This window comes from Myotis lucifugus, unplaced genomic scaffold (genome assembly GCF_000147115.1).
Source record: "Myotis lucifugus unplaced genomic scaffold, Myoluc2.0 scaffold_3, whole genome shotgun sequence".
In the NCBI taxonomy this organism is placed as follows: domain Eukaryota; kingdom Metazoa; phylum Chordata; class Mammalia; order Chiroptera; family Vespertilionidae; genus Myotis; species Myotis lucifugus.
In genome coordinates, this window is record NW_005871051.1 from 18,365,180 (window position 1) to 18,386,082 (window position 20,903).

General features: G+C 42.1%; 1 protein-coding gene across 6 annotated transcripts in view; it reads left to right on the plus strand.

Moving 5' to 3' along the window:
* The first annotated feature begins 4,170 nt into the window (after nucleotides 1-4,170).
* LOC102424757 (sterol 26-hydroxylase, mitochondrial) overlaps nucleotides 4,171-20,903 on the plus strand; it is a 33,901-nt gene continuing 17,168 nt past the window's right edge. For 2 of the 6 annotated variants that reach the window (XM_023761299.1, XM_014462789.2), the window contains exon 1: nucleotides 4,171-4,339. Coding sequence is in view for 1 of the 6 variants with exons in the window: in XM_006082528.3 (XP_006082590.1) it covers nucleotides 4,440-4,706 (267 nt within the window). In the remaining 5 variants the exon portion in view is untranslated. The other 4 variants (XM_023761291.1, XM_006082529.3, XM_006082528.3 and 1 more) reach the window with 3 other exon arrangements.

Genomic DNA, 20,903 nt, shown 5'->3' on the forward strand with positions numbered 1-20,903 from the left:
AAAACAGGAACTGAAGGTTCTTCCTTCATTGTCTCCCAGGAACTCTCACTCCCCCCCCTCCCCCGCCCCTGCACCTATGGGACCATTGGCTGAAACCCAGGGTTGGATGAGACTACCAAACTAGGACTCAGAATCTTATCTGAAGAAAGGAATCCAGGGCCCTTGGGGGAAAGAAGTGGGGCTTTCCTGAGGAAGGGAAAGTGGAGTTTCCCACTTTGAGACTTGGAAGAAGAGAATGCAAGAGGGACAATGAACAAACTATCGTGCTGGAGAACCCAGTTAGAAAGCTGATGGAAAAGCCTCTGAAGTACAAGGTCATTAAAGGTCTAAGTGTTCAGCTGCCTACCTTGTGGAACTTGAGTAAGTGAGATTTAGCATGTTTGATTCTCCTATGTAGTGAATCCCCCTGGAAATGTCCTAATCTCTTGCTAAAGGAACATGTGCTTTCTGATATGTTGGTCTTGTGAACACTAAAGAGACAGAGTGGCAGTGGAAGTGTCTGTTCTTGTCATCTCCTCCTGGCCGCCAGTGAAGATGGAAGGTCATCCTAGTGTAGACTGTGACTCTGAGCTCCAGGTGGTCATTGCAGTATCAGAGGATGACACAGAGCCAGCTCCTGAAAGTTACATGGCACCAAAGGAATGTCCTGGAGGGAAATGGAAGATCAAATCTTCTGCTGTGTTCTGTAATTTAAAGAATGCTGTTCCCAGATAGGAGATGAGGGCATCCAGAAATCTCCTGAGCTATTATTTAATAAATGATGTTGGAATAATTAGAATATGTTAAGATTCTAGGACACACCAAAACCAAAAATTAAGTCCACATGGATTGAATTGTTAACTTTAAAAAAAATGTAGCATGCAAAAATGAAACTATCAAATGTAGGGTATAATATAGGAGGTCCCCTTCCTCCCGCTCCCAATAATTTTGGGGCATTCCAAAGCAAGATATGAAAACCAGATGTTATAAAAGGAAGAAATGTCAGACTAAATCACACAGAAATTAAGAAAAGATACCCTAAGTACAGTCAAGATACAGGGAACACACACCACCAGGAGAAAATACTTGTAATATATATTTATAAAAATACTTGTAGCCCTCGCTGGTTTGGCTCAATGGATAGAGCATCAGCCTGTGGACTGAAGTGTCCAGGTTTGATTCCAGTCAAGGGCACATGCCCAGGTTGCAGGCTCGATCCCCAGTAGGAGGCATGAAGGAGGCAGCTGATCAATGATTCTCTTTCATCATTGATGTTTCTATCTCTCCCTCTGCCTTTCTCTCCGAAATCAATAATTTTAAAAAAGTTATATATATATATATATATATATATATATATATATATATATATATATATATATCCAACAAAATAATAAGGAAAGAAAAATAATCCAATAGAAAAATAATCAAAGGATGTAACTAAGGACTTCAGGGAAGAAAGAAATGGTCAATAAGCATATTTTAAAAAACAACTTAAGTCTTTATAATATTTAAAGGAATTCACATTAAGGCAGAGGTGGGGAACCTTTTTTTCTGCCAAGGGCCATTTGTATATTTATAACATCATTTGAGGGATATAAACTTATCAACTTAAAAATTACCCTGCTATATTTGGTCAAACATTTAATTAACTCACCTCTAATGCCTTGGCAGGGCCAGACCAAATGATTCCTCTGGCCTTATCGGCTCATTGGCTGGACATTCCCCACCCCTGCATTAAGGTATCAACATGATATTTTTCACTTACAGGTAAAAAAAACAGCAGTTTATATAAATATAGAACAACAATCTGAAAGAATGTATACCAAACTATGGACAGTGCTTAATTTTGAGGGAGTATAATTGGGGAAGCAGAGCAGGGGGTGTTTTTTTTAAAAAACACCTGAGGATATTTTTTCCATTGGTTTGAGATGTGAGAGTAGATAAAAACTGATCTGATTATTTTAACATACATTTTGTGACTTTGAAAATTAAAATAAACAAAACTGTTCCACACCTCCTGAAAGTGGAAAATTTTATGTTTACAATTGCTTTAAAAAGAATTTAACTATACAGAAAAACAGCCCCAAAGTAAAAGTCACCCATTATTCCACCACTTGAAAAATTTATATAAAGTAACAAAATAAAAGACATCCCCGCCCTGGCTCAGTGGTAGAGCATCGGTCTGCACACCAATTTTTATGCACACTATTTGTCCTTGTACTGAATTCATAGATATCTGCAATTATACATTTTCCACAACATACTTCTTTTTGGTGATTCCTCCCCCCCCCCCAAAAAAAGAAAAGAAAGGAAAATTAAGGTGCTATAGGTATATATTATCCTTTTAAAAATATGTTCTTACTGATTTTAGAGTAAGAGGAAGGGGGAGGGAGAAAGAAAGAAACATCAATCCATTGCCCTTGGTATGTATCCCGACCAAGAATTGAACCAGAGACCTTCGTTGCACAGCACGACACCCAACCAACTGAACCATACCGGGCAGGGAAGGATTGAATTATTTTAATACATTATTGTTTTCACGAAAGTTCTTGGGTCTGGTGACCAAGATAATGGACAATCAGGCATCACTTTGGGAAGCAATTTTCAGAAATTTCAAAAGAAAATGTGTGACTTTTTTTGTTTGTTTTTCCATTGATTTTTAGAGAGAGTAGAAGAGAGGGGGAAAGACAGAGAAATATCAATGTGAGAGAAACATCGATTGGTAGCCTCCTGCATGAGCCCTGACCAGAGCCAGGGCCTGAGGAGCCTGCAACCAAGGTACGTGCCCTTGACTGGAATTGCGGCCGATAGGCTGATGCTCTATCCACTGAGCCAAATCAGCTAGGGCTGTTTTATGACTTTTGGACCAGCCAGTTGAAATGTTCTCTTATAGTTTGAGTCTTGATTCTGAATTCTTTCTTAGCTAGAACTCAAGTACCAAAGTTGCTGAACCCAGGTCTGACCCCACAGGTCTAAGACCTGGTGCCATTACCTCACCCTACCTCCCAAACCCCCTTACCCCCACCCCACCCCCATCTCCAACAGAAACAATTTTGAACAGTTAATGCCTGAAAAACTTCCCAAACTGATGAAGACATTAAGTCACAGATTCAAGAAACTCTATGACCCCTAAGGTGGGATAAGTATAAAGAAATCCATACCTAGCCATATCAGCTGTCAGTCTAATTGTCCCTTTGAACTTAATATGCCCCCTTTCCCCCTCTAGCTGCCTGTAAATAACCAACTCTCCAAATGCTCTTAGAACAAACTTTACTGTTTTGCTGGTTCTGTCACTAATGGGTTGAATAACTTTGACCCTATGTTTATTTTATATTTGTATGTCACGTTTTTAACTTTTTGAAAAGTATACTTTTTAAAAAAATATATTTTATTGATTTTTTACAGAGAGGAAGGGACAGGGATAGAGAGTTAGAAACATCGATGAGAGAGAAACATCAACCAGCTGCCTCCTGCACACTCCCCACTGGGTATGTGCCCACAACCAAGGTACATGCCCTTGACAGGAATTGAACCCAGGACCCTTGAGTCTGCAGGCTGACGCTCTATCCACTGAGCCAAACAGGTCAGGGGTTGAAAAGTATACTTTTGAATATATGTGAAACAAAGAATTCATGAAAATATTTTTTCTTCTTACAATATTTTCTGTATTATTTTTCCCCCCATCTTACTGAAAAGTAATTCTGCTTACACTCACTAATCTGATCTCAACCTGCAGTTTGAAAAACTGCCTTAGCAAACTTAGGGCGGGTGAGGGGTGAGGGGCAAGAGGGAGAATGGGTAGAATTGCATTTTAAAAACCTCTTTACATTTGTTTGTTGGTCTGCTTGGCTTCCCCATCCAGGAATCGCATGCCCTCAGACACTGGGCCTTTTTGTTTTGTTTTGTGTTCTCTTGTCTCTCAGCGCTAGGACTGCGGGATCAATTGGGGGTGGGGGTGGAGGGGATGCCTTAGGAAAAGCCCCTCAGCTCGTTAAATCTCAGCGGCGGGTTCCTGGGGGTGATGAACCCGCAAGCCAGGCGAGGGCCCGTTTCACTGGATGTGCCCCCGCCCCGCCCCCCTAACCCCCACCCGTCCGGGCCTCGGGGATTTCCGAGAACTTCGGGCGCTGTTGCTCTGAGTTCGGACCAAGCGAACTTCAAGTTCTCCTTTAGAGTTCTCGGAAGTGCGATGTGGGGAGTCACGGAAGAGGCGGCCATGGTCAGAGCTCTCCGGGTCTCCCTAGCCTAGGTCCTGTGCATCTCCTGCCACAGTGTTAGCTGGTCCCGCCCCCGGGCTGGGCCGGGAGGCTTGCAGTTGTGGAAGGCGGCTTCTGTGTTCCCGTTGGAGGGACTGAACTAGGTAAAGTGAACATTGCCCTTGAACCCGCCCATCCTGATCTATCTCTGGGCCGGCTCCAGGCGCTCGGCACTCGCGACCCACAGGCGCGGCTGCGTGAGCTATGAATCGCATTGCTGCGGTGAGCTGCGCGAGGCTGCGGTGGGCGCTGCTGGGGACGCGGGTGCCCGCCTGGCCTTGGTCCACTCGGGGCCAGAACCAAGCCTCGCTCCCCAGCGCCCTCCCCGCGGCGGACGCAGCCGAGGCTCCTGAAACCGGGCCTGGCGACCGGAGGCTGCGGAGCCTGGAGGAGCTTTCAGGACCAGGGCAGCTGCGCTTCTTATTCCAGCTGTTGGTGCAAGGCTACGTTCTGCACTTGCACCAGCTCCAGGTAAGTGAGCAGGGCCTCGGGACTGGGGAATGGGAGGTGAGTGAGCACTGGGACAGAAGCTGGGGATGGTGAGACATTGGACAAAAAGTGAAGAACATGGGAACTTAGCTGGGCACCGACTGGGGTCCTGTAGGGGTTATGTGCGAAGGGCAGACAGCCCTTGGAACTGAAATGAACAGGTCTAGGAGTGTTAAGAACCAGGAGGGCACCAGAAAGAGGCGAGGTTTAAAGTGAACAGAGCTTGAAAGAGGAGGGAACTGTCTTGGTAACAGAATGCAAGTATATAAGCTGCCAGATGTTATAGAGCCACTATTTAATTCTGTGGTTATATTGGCTACCATAGATGTCTTCCAAAGGAAATGGCTTTAGGAGGATTACAGAGGCTTAGCACTTAACCTGGTAAATCGACCCTTAGGGGAAAAAAGATGTCATTTCTTAGGGACATTAGACGTGAAAGAAATCATAGACATTAAGGAAAAGGCACCTTTTTTGTCAATTTTCAGTAAGGAGGATTTATTCAATGGAACACAGATATGAGGCAGGAATGAATGGATAGCCTACTGTCAATGGACAGAGGCTAAAAAACCCCATATTGGTTTAGTTGGAGAAGTTTTTTAGGAAATGAACTGAATTAATGCACACACTCTGTCCCAGGCATTTTCCCAAGTGTTAGAATTCAATGAGATAAAGCCAACACCCTCATGGGGTTTATATACTCTGGGACCTTCCCTGTTTCTGAGACTTGGTGGGCAGGTCGTAAGGTACTCAGAGATGCTTAAAAAATTATTCTTTTAAGCTCAGCCCCAAGGAACTAAATAAGCCAAGAAACCAGAATCCTGTATACTTTTTCTGCTTGATTTGACCTCTGGAAATTTGAGAGGCCCAGTGAATGGTCCAGGGTGGCACCTGAGAATTTCTCATCATTTCTCAGGGGAATTACTAAGAGGTTTTGCTCAGGAGTTTCTCTAGAATAGTAACTACCAAAGAAATCCTAAATGGCCCTAGGAGGAGGAGGAGGAAGCACAAGAAAGCCAGGAATGTGTGTCCTTTTAAATGAGAGGCCATGGCTAGGATTTAGGAGAGTCCCCTAATTCTAGCCTTTATATCCCAAAGATCTGGAGTCATGTGAACCTGGGATGTTCCATGGGAAATATATTAGCCCTTCCCACTGACTACACGTGGCCTGTGTGAGTTAATAAAGGGCAGAGTCCTGTACATCTATAAAATCCAGTTAATAACTCTACTGAAGAATAGGATGCATTCCAGTGACCCACTTTGTATCAGTTCAAATTCATTTGGTTTCTACTCACACTGGCTTAAACTATAAAGCAGCTTTGTTGGTTCACATAACTGAAAAGTCTAATAGTTGGGTGCCCTTCAGGTATAGTTTGCTCTAGAAATTCATGAAATCATCAAAACTACAGTTTTGTTTTTTCTGCAGTTCTCTTGGCCCAGCTGTCTTGCAGAAATTAGTTGACTGGCTTGGGTTAATTGTCCATCCCTGAACACATCATAGTGGCCACATACATGTTCTAAGTAGCTTAGACCCAAACAGGCTCACCCCTAAATCTGGGGTTGGGTCTTTCCCTCTAAACCAGGTGGCTACTGTACAAGGGGGAGAACTGGAATTAATATAGGGCCACCTGACCACAATGCTTCCTGCACCCTCAGTTGTCAAAAATTGCATAGAATGCATAAAAATAATCAAATCAGCTTAAGGAAGCATTGTAGGACTTAAGGTGGTAGAGTGAGAATTGAGACATGTGTAAATCAGGCTAGTCCAGTGATGGCGAACCTATGACACGCATGTCAGAGGTGACATGTGAACTCATTTTTTTGGTTGATTTTTCTTTGTTAGATGGCATTTAAATATATAAAATAAATATCAAAAATATAAATCTTTGTTTTACTATGGTTGCAAATATAAAAAAATTTCTATATGTGACACGGCACCAGAGTTAAGTTAGGGTTTTTCAAAATGCTGACACGCCGAGCTCAAAAGGTTCGCCATCACTGGGCTAGTCCATAAACGCTAGCTTCTTTCTCTTTCCTAACCAAAATAATGTCCATCCAGAGTGTTGGAAAAATGAAATGTGAATAGATGTTAAATGTATATGTATATTTATAGTAAATTGATCTCTTTTAGAGATGTCAACCCTAGGAATGATGAGATCAGTCATCTGTTCTGTAGCTTTTATGGTGGACTTCCTGGATTGGTGACCCCTCTAATGCCCCGTGCACATACTTGTCATTTCATGCTTCTTTTTTTATGGTTACAACATTTTTCTTGTGATGAGAACTGTTAAGATCTACTCTCTTAGCAACTTTCAAATATAATACAGTATTATTAATTATAGTCACCATGCTGTACACTATATCTATAGGACTTATTTATTTTATAATTGAGAGTTTGTACCTTTTGACCACATTCAATCATTTTGCCCACCCTCCCAGCCCCTGCCTCTGGCAACCACCAATCTGTTCTCTGTATCTATGAGTTTGATTCTGTTTTGTTTTAGATTCTACATATAAGTGAGATCATTCAGTATTTGTCTTTCTCTGTGGGACTTATTTCAGTTAGCTGTTCTCAAGGTCCATTCATGTGGTTGTAAATGGCAAGATTTCCTTCTTTTTATGGCTAAATAATATTCATATATATATATATATATATATATATATACATATATATCACATTTTCTTTTGCATCAATGGACACTTAGGTGGCTTGCATGGCTTGGCTTTTGTAAAAATAATGCTGCATTGAACATAGCGGTACATGTATCTTTTCAAGTTAGTGCTGTCATTGACTTTGGATAAATACCTAGAAGTGGAATTGCTAGATCCTATGGTAGTTCTATTTTTAATATATTTAAGGAACCACCATCTTGTTTTCATAGTGTCTGTACCCATTTACAGCCTCACCAGTAGTGCACCAGGGTTCCTTTTTCTCGACATCCTCACCAACACTTGTTATTTCTTGTCTTTTTGATGATAGCCATTCTAACAGGTGTGAGGTGATATCATCATGGTTTTGATTTGCATTTCCCTGATAATTAGTGATGTTGAGCACCTTTTCATGTATCCATTGATCATCTGTATATTTTCTTTGGAAAAATATTTATTAAGATCCTCTCCTCATCATTAAAATGTCCATATTACCCAAAGCAATCTATAAATTCAACGCACTTCCCATTAAAATACCAACAGCATATTTCACAGACCTAGAACGAACTCTCCAAAAATTCATCTGGAATAAAAAAAGACCCCGAATAGCTGCAGCGATCCTGAGAAAGAACAAAGTAGGTGGGATCTCAATACCAGATATCAAGCTGTATTACAAAGCCACTGTTCTCAAAACTGCCTGGTACTGGCACAAGAACAGATATATAGATCAATGGAATAGAATAGAGAGCCCAGAAATCGGCCCGAACCAATATGCTCAATTAATATTTGACAAAGGAGTCAAGAACATACATTGGAGTCAAGATAGTCTCTTCAATAAATGGTGTTGGGAAAATTGGACAGATACATGCAAGAAAATGAAACTAGACCACCAACTTACACCATACACAAAAATAAACTCAAAATGGATAAAGGACTTAAATATACGACGGGAAACCATAAAAATACTAGAAGAATCCAAAGGCAACAAAATCTCAGACATATGCCGAAGCAACTTCTTTTCCGATACAGATCCTAGGGCATTGGAAACTAAAGAGAAAATAAACAAATGGGACTACATCAAAATAAAAAGCTTCTGCACAGCAAAAGAAACCATCAACAAAACAACAAGAAAGCCCACTACATGAGAGAACATATTTGCCAATGTTATCACTGATAAGGGTTTAATCTCCAACATTTATAGGGAACTCATACAACTCAACAAAAGGAAGATAAACAATCCAATCAAAAAATGGGCAAAGGACCTAAATAGACACCTTTCAAAAGAGGACATTCAGAAAGCCAAGAGACATATGAAAACATGCTCAAAATCACTAATCATCCGAGAGATGCAAATCAAAACAACAATGAGGTACCATCTCACACCTGTCAGAATGGCTATTATCAACAAATCAACAAACGACAAGTGCTGGAGAGGATGTGGAGAAAAAGGAACACTCGTGCACTGCTGGTGGGAATGCAGACTGGTGCAGCCACTCTGGAAGACAGTATGGAGTTTCCTCAAAAAACTAAAAATGGAACTCCCATTTGACCCTGTGATCCCACTTCTAGGAATATATCCTAAGAAACCAGAAACACCAATCAGAAAGGATCTATGCACCCCGATGTTCATAGCAGCACAATTCACCATAGCTAAGATCTGGAAACAGCCTAAGTGCCCATCAGTAGATGAATGGATTAGAAAACTGTGGTACATCTACATGATGGAATACTATGCTGCTGTAAAAAAGAAGGAACTCTTACCATTTGCAACAGCATGGATGGAACTGGAGAGCATTATGCTAAGTGAAATAAGCCAGTCAATGAAGGAAAAATATCACATGATCTCACCCATTTATGGATAATAAAGACCATAATAAACTTTTGAACAAAAATAGATACAGAGGCAGAGCTGCCTCGAACAGACTGTCGAACTACAGCGGGAAGGCCAGGGAGGGTTGGGGGGCAGGAGGGGGGGCGGTAAGAGATCAACCGAAGGACTTGTATGCATGCATATAAGCATAACCAATGGACATAAGACACTGGGGGGTAGGGGAGGCTGGGGGATTGTCAAGGCCGGGGGAAAAAAAAAGGAGACATATGTAATGCTCTTTGTAATACTTTAAGCAGTTTAAAAAAAAAGATCCTTTCCTCATTTTAAAAGTAGATTGTTTGTTTTTTTGCTATTGAGTTGTATAAGTACTTTTATATATTTTTTGGATATTAACCTTTATCAGATATATGTTTGGAATATTTTCCCCATTCAATATGTTGCTTTTTCATTTTGTCGGTGGTTTCTTTTGCTGTGCAGAAGTCTTTTCGTATGATGTAATCCTACTTGTTTATTTTTGCTTTTGTTGCCCTTGCTTTTGATGTCAAATTCCAAAAAACCATTGCCAAGAATGATATCAAAGAGCTTACCACCTATGTTTTCTTGTAGAAGTTTTGTGGTTTCAGATCTGATGTTCAAATCATTAATTCATTTTGAATTAATTTTTGTATATGGGATATGCCAATGGTTCAGTTTTATTCTTTTGCATGTGATTGTCCAGTTTTCCCAACACCATGCATTGAAGAGACTGTCCTTTCACCATTGTCTATCCTTGGCTCCTTTATTGTAAATTAATTGACCATATATGCATGGGTTTATTTCTGGGTTCTCTATTCTGTCCCATTGATCTACATGTCTGTTTTTATGTCAATACCATACTGTTTTGATTACTATAACGTTGTAATATAGTTTGAAATAAGGAGGCATGATGCCTCCAGCTTTTTTCTTTTTCTTTTTCTTTTTTTTTTCAAGATTGCTTTGGCTATTCAGGGTCTTTGTAGTTCCATATAAATTTTAGAATTGTTTGTTCTATTTCTGTGAAAAATGGCATTAGAATTTTAATAGGGATTGCATTGAATCTGTAGATTGCTTTGGGTAGTATGAACATTTTAACAATATTAAGTCTTCCAGTTCAAGAACATTGGATATCTCTCCTTTTGCATCTCTCCAATTTCTTTCTTCAATGTCATAGTTTTCAGTGCACAGGTCTTTCACTTCCTTAAATTTCTTTCTAGATATTTTATCATTTTATGCAATTGTAAATGTGATAGTTTTCTAAATTTCGTTTTCTGATAGTTCATTATTAGTGTACTAGAGGCCCGGTGCACAAAAATTTGTGCACTCGGGGGGGAAGGGGGGTCCCTCAGCCTGGCCTGTGCCCTCTCACAGTCTGGGACCCCTCGGGAGATAATGACCTGCTGACTTAGGCCTGCTCCTGGGTGGCAGAGGGCAGGCCCAATCCCTAGGTGCAGCCCCTGGTTGGGCTCAGAGCAGGGCTGATTGGGGAGTTGGGGCGCCGCCCCCTGTCATGCACAGAGCAGGGCGGATTGGGAGGTTGTGATGCCACCCTCAGTCACGCTCAGGGTAGGGCTGATTGGGGGGTTGGGGCACCGCCCCCTGTCACACTCAAGGCAGGGTCGATGGGGAGGTTGCGGCGCCACCCCCTGTGACGCACAGAGCAGGGCCAATCAGGGGGTTGGGGCGCTGCCCCCTGTCATGCACAGAGCAGGGCCAATCAGGGGGTTGAGGAGCTCCCCCCTGTCACGCACAGAGCAGGGCCCATCAGGGGGTTGGGGAGCTCCCCCCTGTCACGCACAGAGCAGGGCCGATCAGGGGGTTGAGGAGCTTCCCCCTGTCACTCACAGAGTAGGGCCGATAGGGGAGTTAGGGCACCGCCCCCTGTCACACACACAGCAGGGCGGATCAGGGGTTGGGGCGCCACCCTCTATCACCCACAGAGCAGGGCCGATCAGGGGGTTGGGGCGCCGCCACTCTCACACACAGAGCCGCAGGGCGATCAGGGGGTTTGGGCGCTGCCCCCTGTCACGCTGATCCGGTGCCAGTAGGCCTCACGGCTCCGCTGATCCCGGTGCTGGGAGGCATATTACCCTTTTACTATATAGGATAGAGGCCTGGGGGCCAGCTGGTTTGCCCTGAAGGGTGTCCTGGATCAGGGTGGGGGCCCCCACTGGGGTGCCTGGCCAGCCTGGATGAGGTGATGATGGCTGTTTGCAGCTGGTCACACATCCTTCAGGGTGGGGGTCCCCACTGGGGTGCCTGGCCAGTCTGGGTGAGGGGCTGAGGCCTGCTTTCAGGCTGGCAGTTGACTGAAGCTCCCAACCGCTTCTTTTTTTCTTTTTTTTCTTTTTTTATTCTGGGCCAGCTTTAGCTCTGGCTCTAGCTCTGAGGCTTCCGCTGCTGAAAGCAGGTATCTGGTTTGTTTGCGTTCTATAATCGAAACAATGTATAACTCCAGCTCTGAGATCCCGGCCGGCTGAAAGCTGGTTTCTGGGGTTTTGTTTAGCTTCTATATTTGTTACAATGTTTCTTAGAGTTGCAGCTCAGAGGCCGGCAAGTCAGGCGGGGAACATTGGAGTCTGCAGTCACTGGAGCAAGCAAGCCTCATGTTCCTTCTAGCTGCCTGGCTGCCTGGCTGTGGGCCGCCATCTTGGCTGACAGTTAATTTGCATAAGGATATGCTGATTAGCCAATGGGAAGGGTAGCGGTCGTACGCTAATTACCATGTTTCTCTTTTATTAGTGTAGATAGAAACACAACTGATTTTGGTATATTGATTTTATATACTGCAACTTTACTGAATTCATTTATTAGCACTAACAGTTTCTGGTGGAGTCTTTAGGGTTTTCTATATATAATATCATGTCATCTGCAAATAGTGACAGTTTTACTACTTCTTTTCTGATTTGTATGCTTTTTATTCTTTTTATTGCCTAATTTCTCTGGCTAGGACTTTCAATACTATGTTGAATACCAGTGGTGAGAATTGGCACCCTTGTCTTATTCCTGCTGTTGGAGGAAAAGCTTTCAGCTTTTCACTGTAGACCAGCGGTTCTCAATCTGTGGGTCACAACCCCTTTGGGGGTCAAACGACCCTTTCACAGGGGTGGCCTAAGACCATCGGAAAACACATATATAATTACATATTGTTTACAGTAGCAAAATTACAGTTATGAAGTAGCAACGAAAATAATTTTATGGTTGGGGGTCACCACAACATGCAGAACTGTATTAAAGGGTCGCGGCATTAGGAAGGTTGAGAACCACTGCTGTAGACTATGATGTTAGCTGGGGAGGTTGTCATATATGGCCTTTATTATGTTGAGGTAGGTTCCCTCTGTACCCACTTTTATGAGAGTAATATTATAAATGGATGTCAAACTTTGTCAAATGCTTTTTATGCATCTATTTAGATGATCATATGATTTTTATCCTTCATTTTGTTAATTTTGTGTATAACATTGATTTGCAAATGTTCAGCTTTTCTGGCATCCCTGGAATAAATCTCACTTGATCATGGTATATTATCCTTTTAATACATTGTTGAATTTGGTTGCTAATATTTTGTTGAGGACTTTTGCATCTATGTTTGTCAGGGATATTGGCCTATAATTTTTTTTTCTAGTAGTGTCCTTGTCTGGTTTTAGTATCAGGAAAATGTTGGCCTTGCAAAATGAGTTTGGAAGTGTTCCCTCCTCTTCTACTTTTTGGTAGAATTTGAGAGGATTGGTATTAATTCTTCTTTAAATGTTTGGTAGAATTCACCAATCAAGCCATCTGATCCTCAGCTTTTGTTTGTTGGGAGGTTTCTGATTATTGCTTAACTCTTACTAGTAATTGGTCAGTTCAAATTTTCTATTTATTCATGATTCAGTCTGGGTAGTTTATATTTTTCTAGGAATTTATCCATTTCTTTTAGGTTGTCCAGTTTGTTATTCATAGTAGTCTTCTATGACCCTTTGTATTCTAGTGGTATCAGTTGTAACAGCTCCTCTTTCATTTCTGATTTTATTGTCTGAGTCCTCTTATCTTTTTGTCTTGGTGAACCTAGCCAAGGCCTGTCTATTTTGTTTAGCATTAAAAAAGAAAGAACAGCTCTTAGTTTCACTGATCTTTTCTATTATCTTTTTAGTCTCAATTTCAATTGTCTCCCCTGTGATCTTTGTTATTTCTTTCCTTCTACTAACTTTTGAGTTAGTTTGTTCTCCTTTTTGCTAGTTCCTTGAAGTCTAGAGTTGGGTTGTTTATTTGAGATCATTCTTATTTCTTATTGTACACGTTTATTGCTATGAACATTCCTCTTAGGATGCTTTGCTGCATCCCATGAAGTTTGGCTTTTACCACTTTTTGCATCCTTCACCTAAGCAGGGGTGGGGAATGTCCGGCCTGTGGGCCTTAAAAGGCCTGCGAAGTCATTTGGTCTGGCCCTGCCAAGGCCTTAGGAGTGAGTTAATTAAATGTTTGACCAAATATAGCAGGCTAATTTTTAAGTTGATAATTTTATGTGGCCCTAGAATGATGTTATAAATATCCAAATGGCCTTTGGCAGAAAAAATGTTCCCCACCCATGACCTAAAGCCTCCATTCCCGCTCTCCATTGGACATCAGCATCAAAGGCCAGATGATCTGACTTCCTGAACCGTGGAAGCTTTGTTCTGCCCCACAGAGGATTTTATTTCCAGCTCCAGCTGCTCCAGCAGCTCCACTAGGTCACCTTTCTTGCTTATCTGTGACTCAACTGACAGCATGAACAGCACCATCTTGACCCTGGGAAGAAATGGTGTCTGGGCTTCGTCTCCCTTGCTGCTTGATCTGCCTCTGCAGTCTACTCATGCACCGCTACCACATCAGTGCCCCAAAGAGCATGTTTGATTATATTGCTCCCCTGCTCAGGAATCTCCACAGGCTTGGGGAATCAGCTTTAAACTCCTCACATGGACATTTGAGACCCCAGCCTCCTTTCCCAAGCACCCCTCCCTTTATGTTTTGGTATGTTGTATTTCCATTTTCATTTGTCCTTAGGTATTTTTTTATGTCTCTTTTTTTTTTCCCAAGAGAAACATCAAAAGTGCTTTATTCAAAGTAATGTCCATTGCTAGCTACACATTTCCCCCATCTTTCAGGTAATTTGTGGATACCGTCCCAGTAGAACTTTTCTTGTTTTGAGACAAACCATTCAGAGACCCAATTTTCCACTTCTTCATACATTTTGGAGTGCTGCTTAGAAAGTGCGTGTGCCATCGATTGGAACAAGTGGTAATCTGAAGGAGCAAGGTCTGGTGAATACTGCGGGTGGGTTAATACTTCCCAGGCAAGATCTTTGAACGTGTCTTTAATTGGTTTTGAAGTGTGTGATGGTGCATTATCATGAAGCAAAATTACTTTGCTGTGTCTTCTGGCACTTTCTGGTCGGTTCACAATCAAAGCGTGGTTCAAATTGATTATTTGTTGTCTGTAGTGATCAGTATTAACAATTTTACCTGGTTTTAGAAGCTCATAATATACCACACCTTCCTGATCCCACCAAACGCAGAGCATTGTCTTCTTTCCGAAGCGATTTGGCCTTGTAGTCGATGTTGATGGTTGACCTGGATCAACCCATGATTTTGTGTGTTTGGGATTCTCAAAATAAATCCACTTTTCATTGCCAGTCACAATTCGATGCAAAAAAGACTTTCTTTCATGCCGTTGAAGCAACATTTTACTGATGACTTTTTGGTTTTCCATTTGTCTTTTGTTCATTTGATATGGCACCCATTTTCCTTCCTTTAAAAATCTTTCCCATTGCTTGTAAATGATCGGAAATTGTTTGCTGAGCAATGTTTAATCTTTCTGCAAGTTGTTTTTATTTTATTTTATTTTTTAATCTTTATTGTTCAGATTATTATAGATGTTCCTCTTTTTACCCCCCATAGCTCCCCTCCACCCACTTCCCACCCCACCCCAGGCCTTAGCCCCACTGTCCTAGTCCATAGGTGTAAGCTCTTTGTCCAATCTCTTCCTGCACTCCCCACAACCCCTTCCCCCGAGAATTGTCAGTCCGCTCCTTTCCATGCCCCTGATTCTATTACATTCACCAGTTTGTTCTGTTCATCAGATTTTTTATTCATTTGATTTTTAGATTCACTTGTTGATAGATATGTATTTGTTGTCACTTTGTTGTTCATAATTTTTTTTTAAATCTTTACCTTTTCTTCTTCTTCCTCTTCTTAAAGAATACCCTTCAGCATTTCATATAATACTGGTTTGGTGGTGATGAACTCCTTTAGTTTTTTCTTGTCTGTGAAGCTCTTTATCTGACCTTCAATTCTGAATGATAGCTTTGCTGGGTAAAGTAATCTTTGGTTGTAGGTTCTTGGTATTCATCACTTTGAATATTTCTTGCCACTCCCTTCTGGCCTGCAAAGTTTCTGTTGAGAAATCAGCTGACAGTCGTATGGGTACTCCGTTGTAGGTAACTAACTGTTTTTCTCTTGCTGCTTTTAAGATTCTCTCTTTGTCTTTTGCCCTTGCATTTTAATTATGATGTGTCTTGGTGTGGTCCTCTTTGGATTCCTCTTGTTTGGGGTTCTCTGTGCTTCCTGGACTTGTAAGTCTATTTCCTCACCAGGTAGGGGAAGTTTTCTGTCATTATTTCTTCAAATAGGTTTTCAATATCTTGCTCTCTTTCTTCTTCTGGCACCCCCATAATTCTGATGTTGGTACGCTTGAAACTGTCCCAGAGGCTCCTTACACTATCTTCATATTTTTGGATTCTTTTTTCTTTTTGCTTTTTGGGTTGGGTGTTTTTTGCTTCCTCGTATTTCAAACCTTTGACTTGATTCTTGGGATCCTCTAGTCTGCTGTTGAATCTCTGTATATTATTCTTTATTTCAGTCAGTGTATGCTTAATTTCTGACTGGTCCTTTTCCATTTTTTTGGCATTCTCACAAAGATCATTGAAGGTCTCACTAAGTTTCTAGAAGATTCTTGAGTAACCTTATAACCGTGGTTTTGAACTTTATATCCAGTATTTTGCTTTCATCCATTTCTTTCATTTGTGACCTGTTTCTTTGTCTCCACATTTTGGCTGCTTCCCTGTGTTTGTTTCTATGTATTGGGTAGCTGCTAAGTCTCCTTGAGTTGATAGAGTGGCCTTGTGTGGTAGGTGTCCTATAGGGCCCAGTGGCTCAGCCTCCCCAGTCACCTGAGGTGGACACTCTTGGTGTACCCCTTTGTGGGCTGTTTTCACAGTCTTGTTGGTCTGTGTGCACAGCCTTGATTGCTGTTGGTATCACTGGGAGGAATTGACCTCCAGGCCAGTTGGCTGTGAGGACCAGCTGTGTCTATAATGGGAGAGCTGTTGTGTAGGAGACACCCTTATGGGGCAGGACTTGCTTCAGTGGGGCTTTGGTGCTCACTGAGTCTGCCCTTTGAGTGTGTCCCTTATGGATGTGAAGAGTTGTAATCCAGTATGGTCTCACACTGACCACTGGGTACACTGGCTCTTAGATCTCCAAGGAGGTGCAAAGTCAGCCACTGCCTGGGGCCACCTAGCAGGAGCTACAGAGAGATCTGCAGATTCCTCCTGTTTATATCAGGTCTGGAAGTGCCCAGATGAGGCCCAGCTGTGTAGCAAGGCAGACTGCTGCTGCTGCTGCCTGTTTAACACGTTTTAGGCTGAGAAAGGACAGGCCATTCATATGCAAAAGCTGCTGTGCACAACTTGGGTGGGATTATAAATTGGGTGGGGCGGGGTCTCAGGGAATCACCAGGGCAGAGCAAATAGCAAAGGCTGCCAGTCAGCCCTGCACCGGAGAGGTCCCCGTGTCCCCATGTCCCCGCGCAGGAACAATGATCGCTGCAAGCACCACTGAAAGAAAGCTGCCCTCGCATTCCTGTCCTGATGCCAGACAGTCCAGTTTCTCCCCGTATGTGTCTGGGTCCCCCAGAGTCTCACCCAGAACTGGAGTCCATAGCAAGCTGGAGCTTGTATCTCCCTCCTGATTAAAAAAGCAGCACACCTGGGTGCCAGCACTTTCCACGCCTCTGCACCTCCTACCAGTCTCAATGCGCTTTCTTCACCTCTCTAGTTGTGGAACTTCCACTCAGCCAGCTTTTCCACGGTTCTGGATGATAGTGTTCTGCCTTTTAGTTGTAATTTTGATGTGGTTGTGAGAGGCAGCAAGTATAGGTGTTTACCTATGCTGCCATCTTGGTTCTCTTTTTAAAAAAAATGTATTTTTATTGACTTTTTACAGAGAGGAAGGGAGAGGAATAGAGAGTTAGAAACATCGATGAGAGAGAAACATCGATCAGTTGCCTCCTGCACACCCCGTACTGGGGATGTGCCCACAACCAAGGTACATGCCCTTGACTGGAATCGAACCTTGGACCCTTCAGTCCACAGGCCAACACTCTATCCACTGAGCCAAACCAGTTAGGCCTTGGTTCTCTTTTTATGTCTCTTTTGATTTCTTCTTTGACCCAGTGGTTGTTCAGTAGCATGTTGTTTAATCTCCACATATTTGTGAATTTTTCAGTTTTCTTCTTGTTATTGAAAAAAAATGCTTGATATTATTTGAATCTTTTAAAATTTATTTATGATCTGTCCTGGAGAATATTCCATGTGTGCTTGAGAGGAAGTGTATTCCATTGCTTTTTTTCTTTTTAAGGAAAGATTTATTATCAATTGAGAAGATGGGAGACCTAATAGTGCCTCAAATCCATCTTGCTTGCTAGACTAGGTTAAGGGTTCCTAAGGGGTCAAGGGGAATGGGTATGCAGAAGTGCTGATGGAGCAAGTTTTAACTGGTGGACCTAGGAACTTGGCCATTTATGGTAAATGGGCATCAACACTGGGTTTTTCTGGACAAGAAAGGGTTCTTCTGAAAGGATTCCAGTATTTAAATTCTAGTTATGTCCAGGTTCTTTGGTTCCACGTATGTGTGTATTGTGTGGAGCCGGCAGGTCAAAGTTCTCGCCTTTGCACATGCTTTGGCTGCATGACTTGTGGTTTGTGTTTATTGTCTCTGAAAAGCAACTCAGTATCTCATTAAACAGGATAGGACCATGTTGAGCTGATTCTGTGGTTACAAATCTCCTCTTTTTGTTGCTCATTCCTCAAACTTGAGGGAAATAGGGCAACTGGGTCCAGGTTCAATTAAGAGGGAGGATTTACTTTAATATAGAGTCAGATTTGTCTGCCCATTGTGCCCGTGTTACCCTCCTCTTACAATCTCATGCACCCACTTCTTCTGTGATGGTCCCTGAGCTTTGGAGGGGGCATTCTAGGTACTCATTTACAAGCAGAGATCACAGCATCATAGAGGTAGCAGCAGGCCAGGATGCCTGTATCTTAATATGAGATAAAGAATAAAGAGTAACTTTTGTTATGTCCTCCAGGACCCAAACCATGATGATAATCCTCATGATGATCACTGGGGAAAAATAAGTTTGAGTTTTGATAGCTACTTGCTTTGCTCCTAGCTTTAAGAGTTCCCTGACATCAGGACTATGTTTTTATATTTGTTTGTTTATTTATTTACTTTTAAATGTTTTATTGATTTCAGAGAGGAAGAGTGAAGGAGAGAGAGGTAGAAAGAGAATCATTGATCGGCTGCCTCCTGCACATTCCCTACAGGGATCGAGCCCACAACCCCGGCATGTGTCCTGACTAGGAATCGAACCATGAACTCCCTATTCTAGTTATCTATTGCTGCATCACAAACTATCCTAAAACATAGTAGCTTAAAACAACATTTTGTTATACTTACCAGTATGATTTTGTGGATCGATAATTTGGGCTGTGTACATTAGAAATGGCTCATCTCTGCTTCACGATGGAGTGTGGCTTCAGTTCAAATAGCTGATCACTAGACTGGCTTAATTGGGATCATATATCTGAACCTAGGGTCTGGCTTTTGGCTGGCTTCCTCACTTTTTTTCCATGTCACATCTGCCAGAATTGGAATTTCCAAGGTGGCTTTTTAAATTTCATGTTTGGTGTCTGGGATGGTTTGGTTAGAACAGCTGAGTATTTCTTTCTTTCCATGTAGCTAGCTGGGGCTTCCTCATAGTATGGTGGTTTTTGGATAGTCAAACTTCTTCCAGAGTGCTAGCTGTCTCCAAAGTGGATGTTCCAAAAGATAGAAAGTAGAAGTTGCCAGTTTCTTAAGGCCTGGGCCTGGAAACTGCCACAGTAGTATTTCCATTGTATCTACCCATCAAATCTGTTACAGAGCCCATCCAACCTCTGGAGGTGAAGATGTAGACCTTACCTCTTAATGGGAGGGATGTCAAAGAAGCTGTGACTATATTTTATTTTTATAAAATATGTTTTTATTGATTTGAGAGAGAGAGGAAGGGAGAGGGAGAGAGAGGTAAAAACATTGATGAGAAACATCCATCAGCTATCTCCTGCATGCCACCCACTGGGGATCAAGCCCACAACCTGGGCATGTGCCCTGACTGGGAATTGAACCAGTGACTTCCTTGTTCATGGGATGACACTCAATCAACTGAGCCACATCAGCCAGGCTGTGGCTATCTTTAATCCACCACATCCTCTTCCTATGATTTAGGTACTTAGGGAAAGAATTAGTAACTACCCTAGTGGACTGCTGGCGTGCAGGGGACCCCATAACTAAAGGAATATAAATGTATGAAGGAAATTTCATCTAGGCCTTGGAGAAATGTGGTTGAATATACTTCTCTGGTGTCTGTTTGTTTGTTTATTTAATCCTCACCCAAGGATATTTTTCCATTGATTTTTAGGGAGAGTGGAAGAGAGGGAAAGACAGAGAGAAACATCAATGTGAGAGAAACACATCCATTGGTTGCCTCCTGCACGTGCCCTGACCAGGCCCGGGCCAGGGAGGAGCCTGCAACCAAATTGAATCTGGGATCCTTTGGTCCGCAGGCCGATGCTGTATCTACTGAGCCAAACCAGCTAGGGCTCTGGTGTCTGTTTATTACATAAAGTATCTCTCTCTTGAGAAATAAATGCTGCCAAATTCTTGGTGTTTGGCTCCCATCTTCTGGGTTTTATAATGGCTACTCCTATTCTGTTAACACATTCTTTCTTCAGTTTGGCTAATACCATTGATTAATGGATTTTCTTCCTCAGAACTCACATTACCATCAAGCCTTCCAGAGATTATCCTCCAGTTACCCTGACTTGGCTTAAATGTTTTTCAGTCTCATCTGGCAGACATTTACAGGTGCCGTTGAGGCTATAGCAGAATTAGGTGTACTGCCTTTAAGCCTCAGGGATGGGTAATTTGAAACTAGGTGTTAAGGCCAAAAATATGAAACATACCAACTTATCAACTGCACTGCCAGAATTTTCATCTTACAGATAAAGGAATATTCCAGTATATTCAAGGTAGCAATATTTCTGATTGGGAAGATTAGAATGACTTCCATGTTCCAGTAGGGGACTAATTAAATAAGTTATAATATATTTGTATGATGAAATTTTATGCAACCATTAAAAAGAATAGTGGCAGATCTATGGGTATTAACATGAATCACTTGCTAAGAGATGGAAAGAAAGTAAGGTGCAAAAGTATATAATATGCCATCTTATGTGGATAAAAAAGAGTGTGAGGCATATATGCATTTATATGTTTGTATACACATATAATATCTCTGGGAAGACACACAAGAAATTGGTAATGATGGTTGCCTCTGCCTAGGGGTCTTTG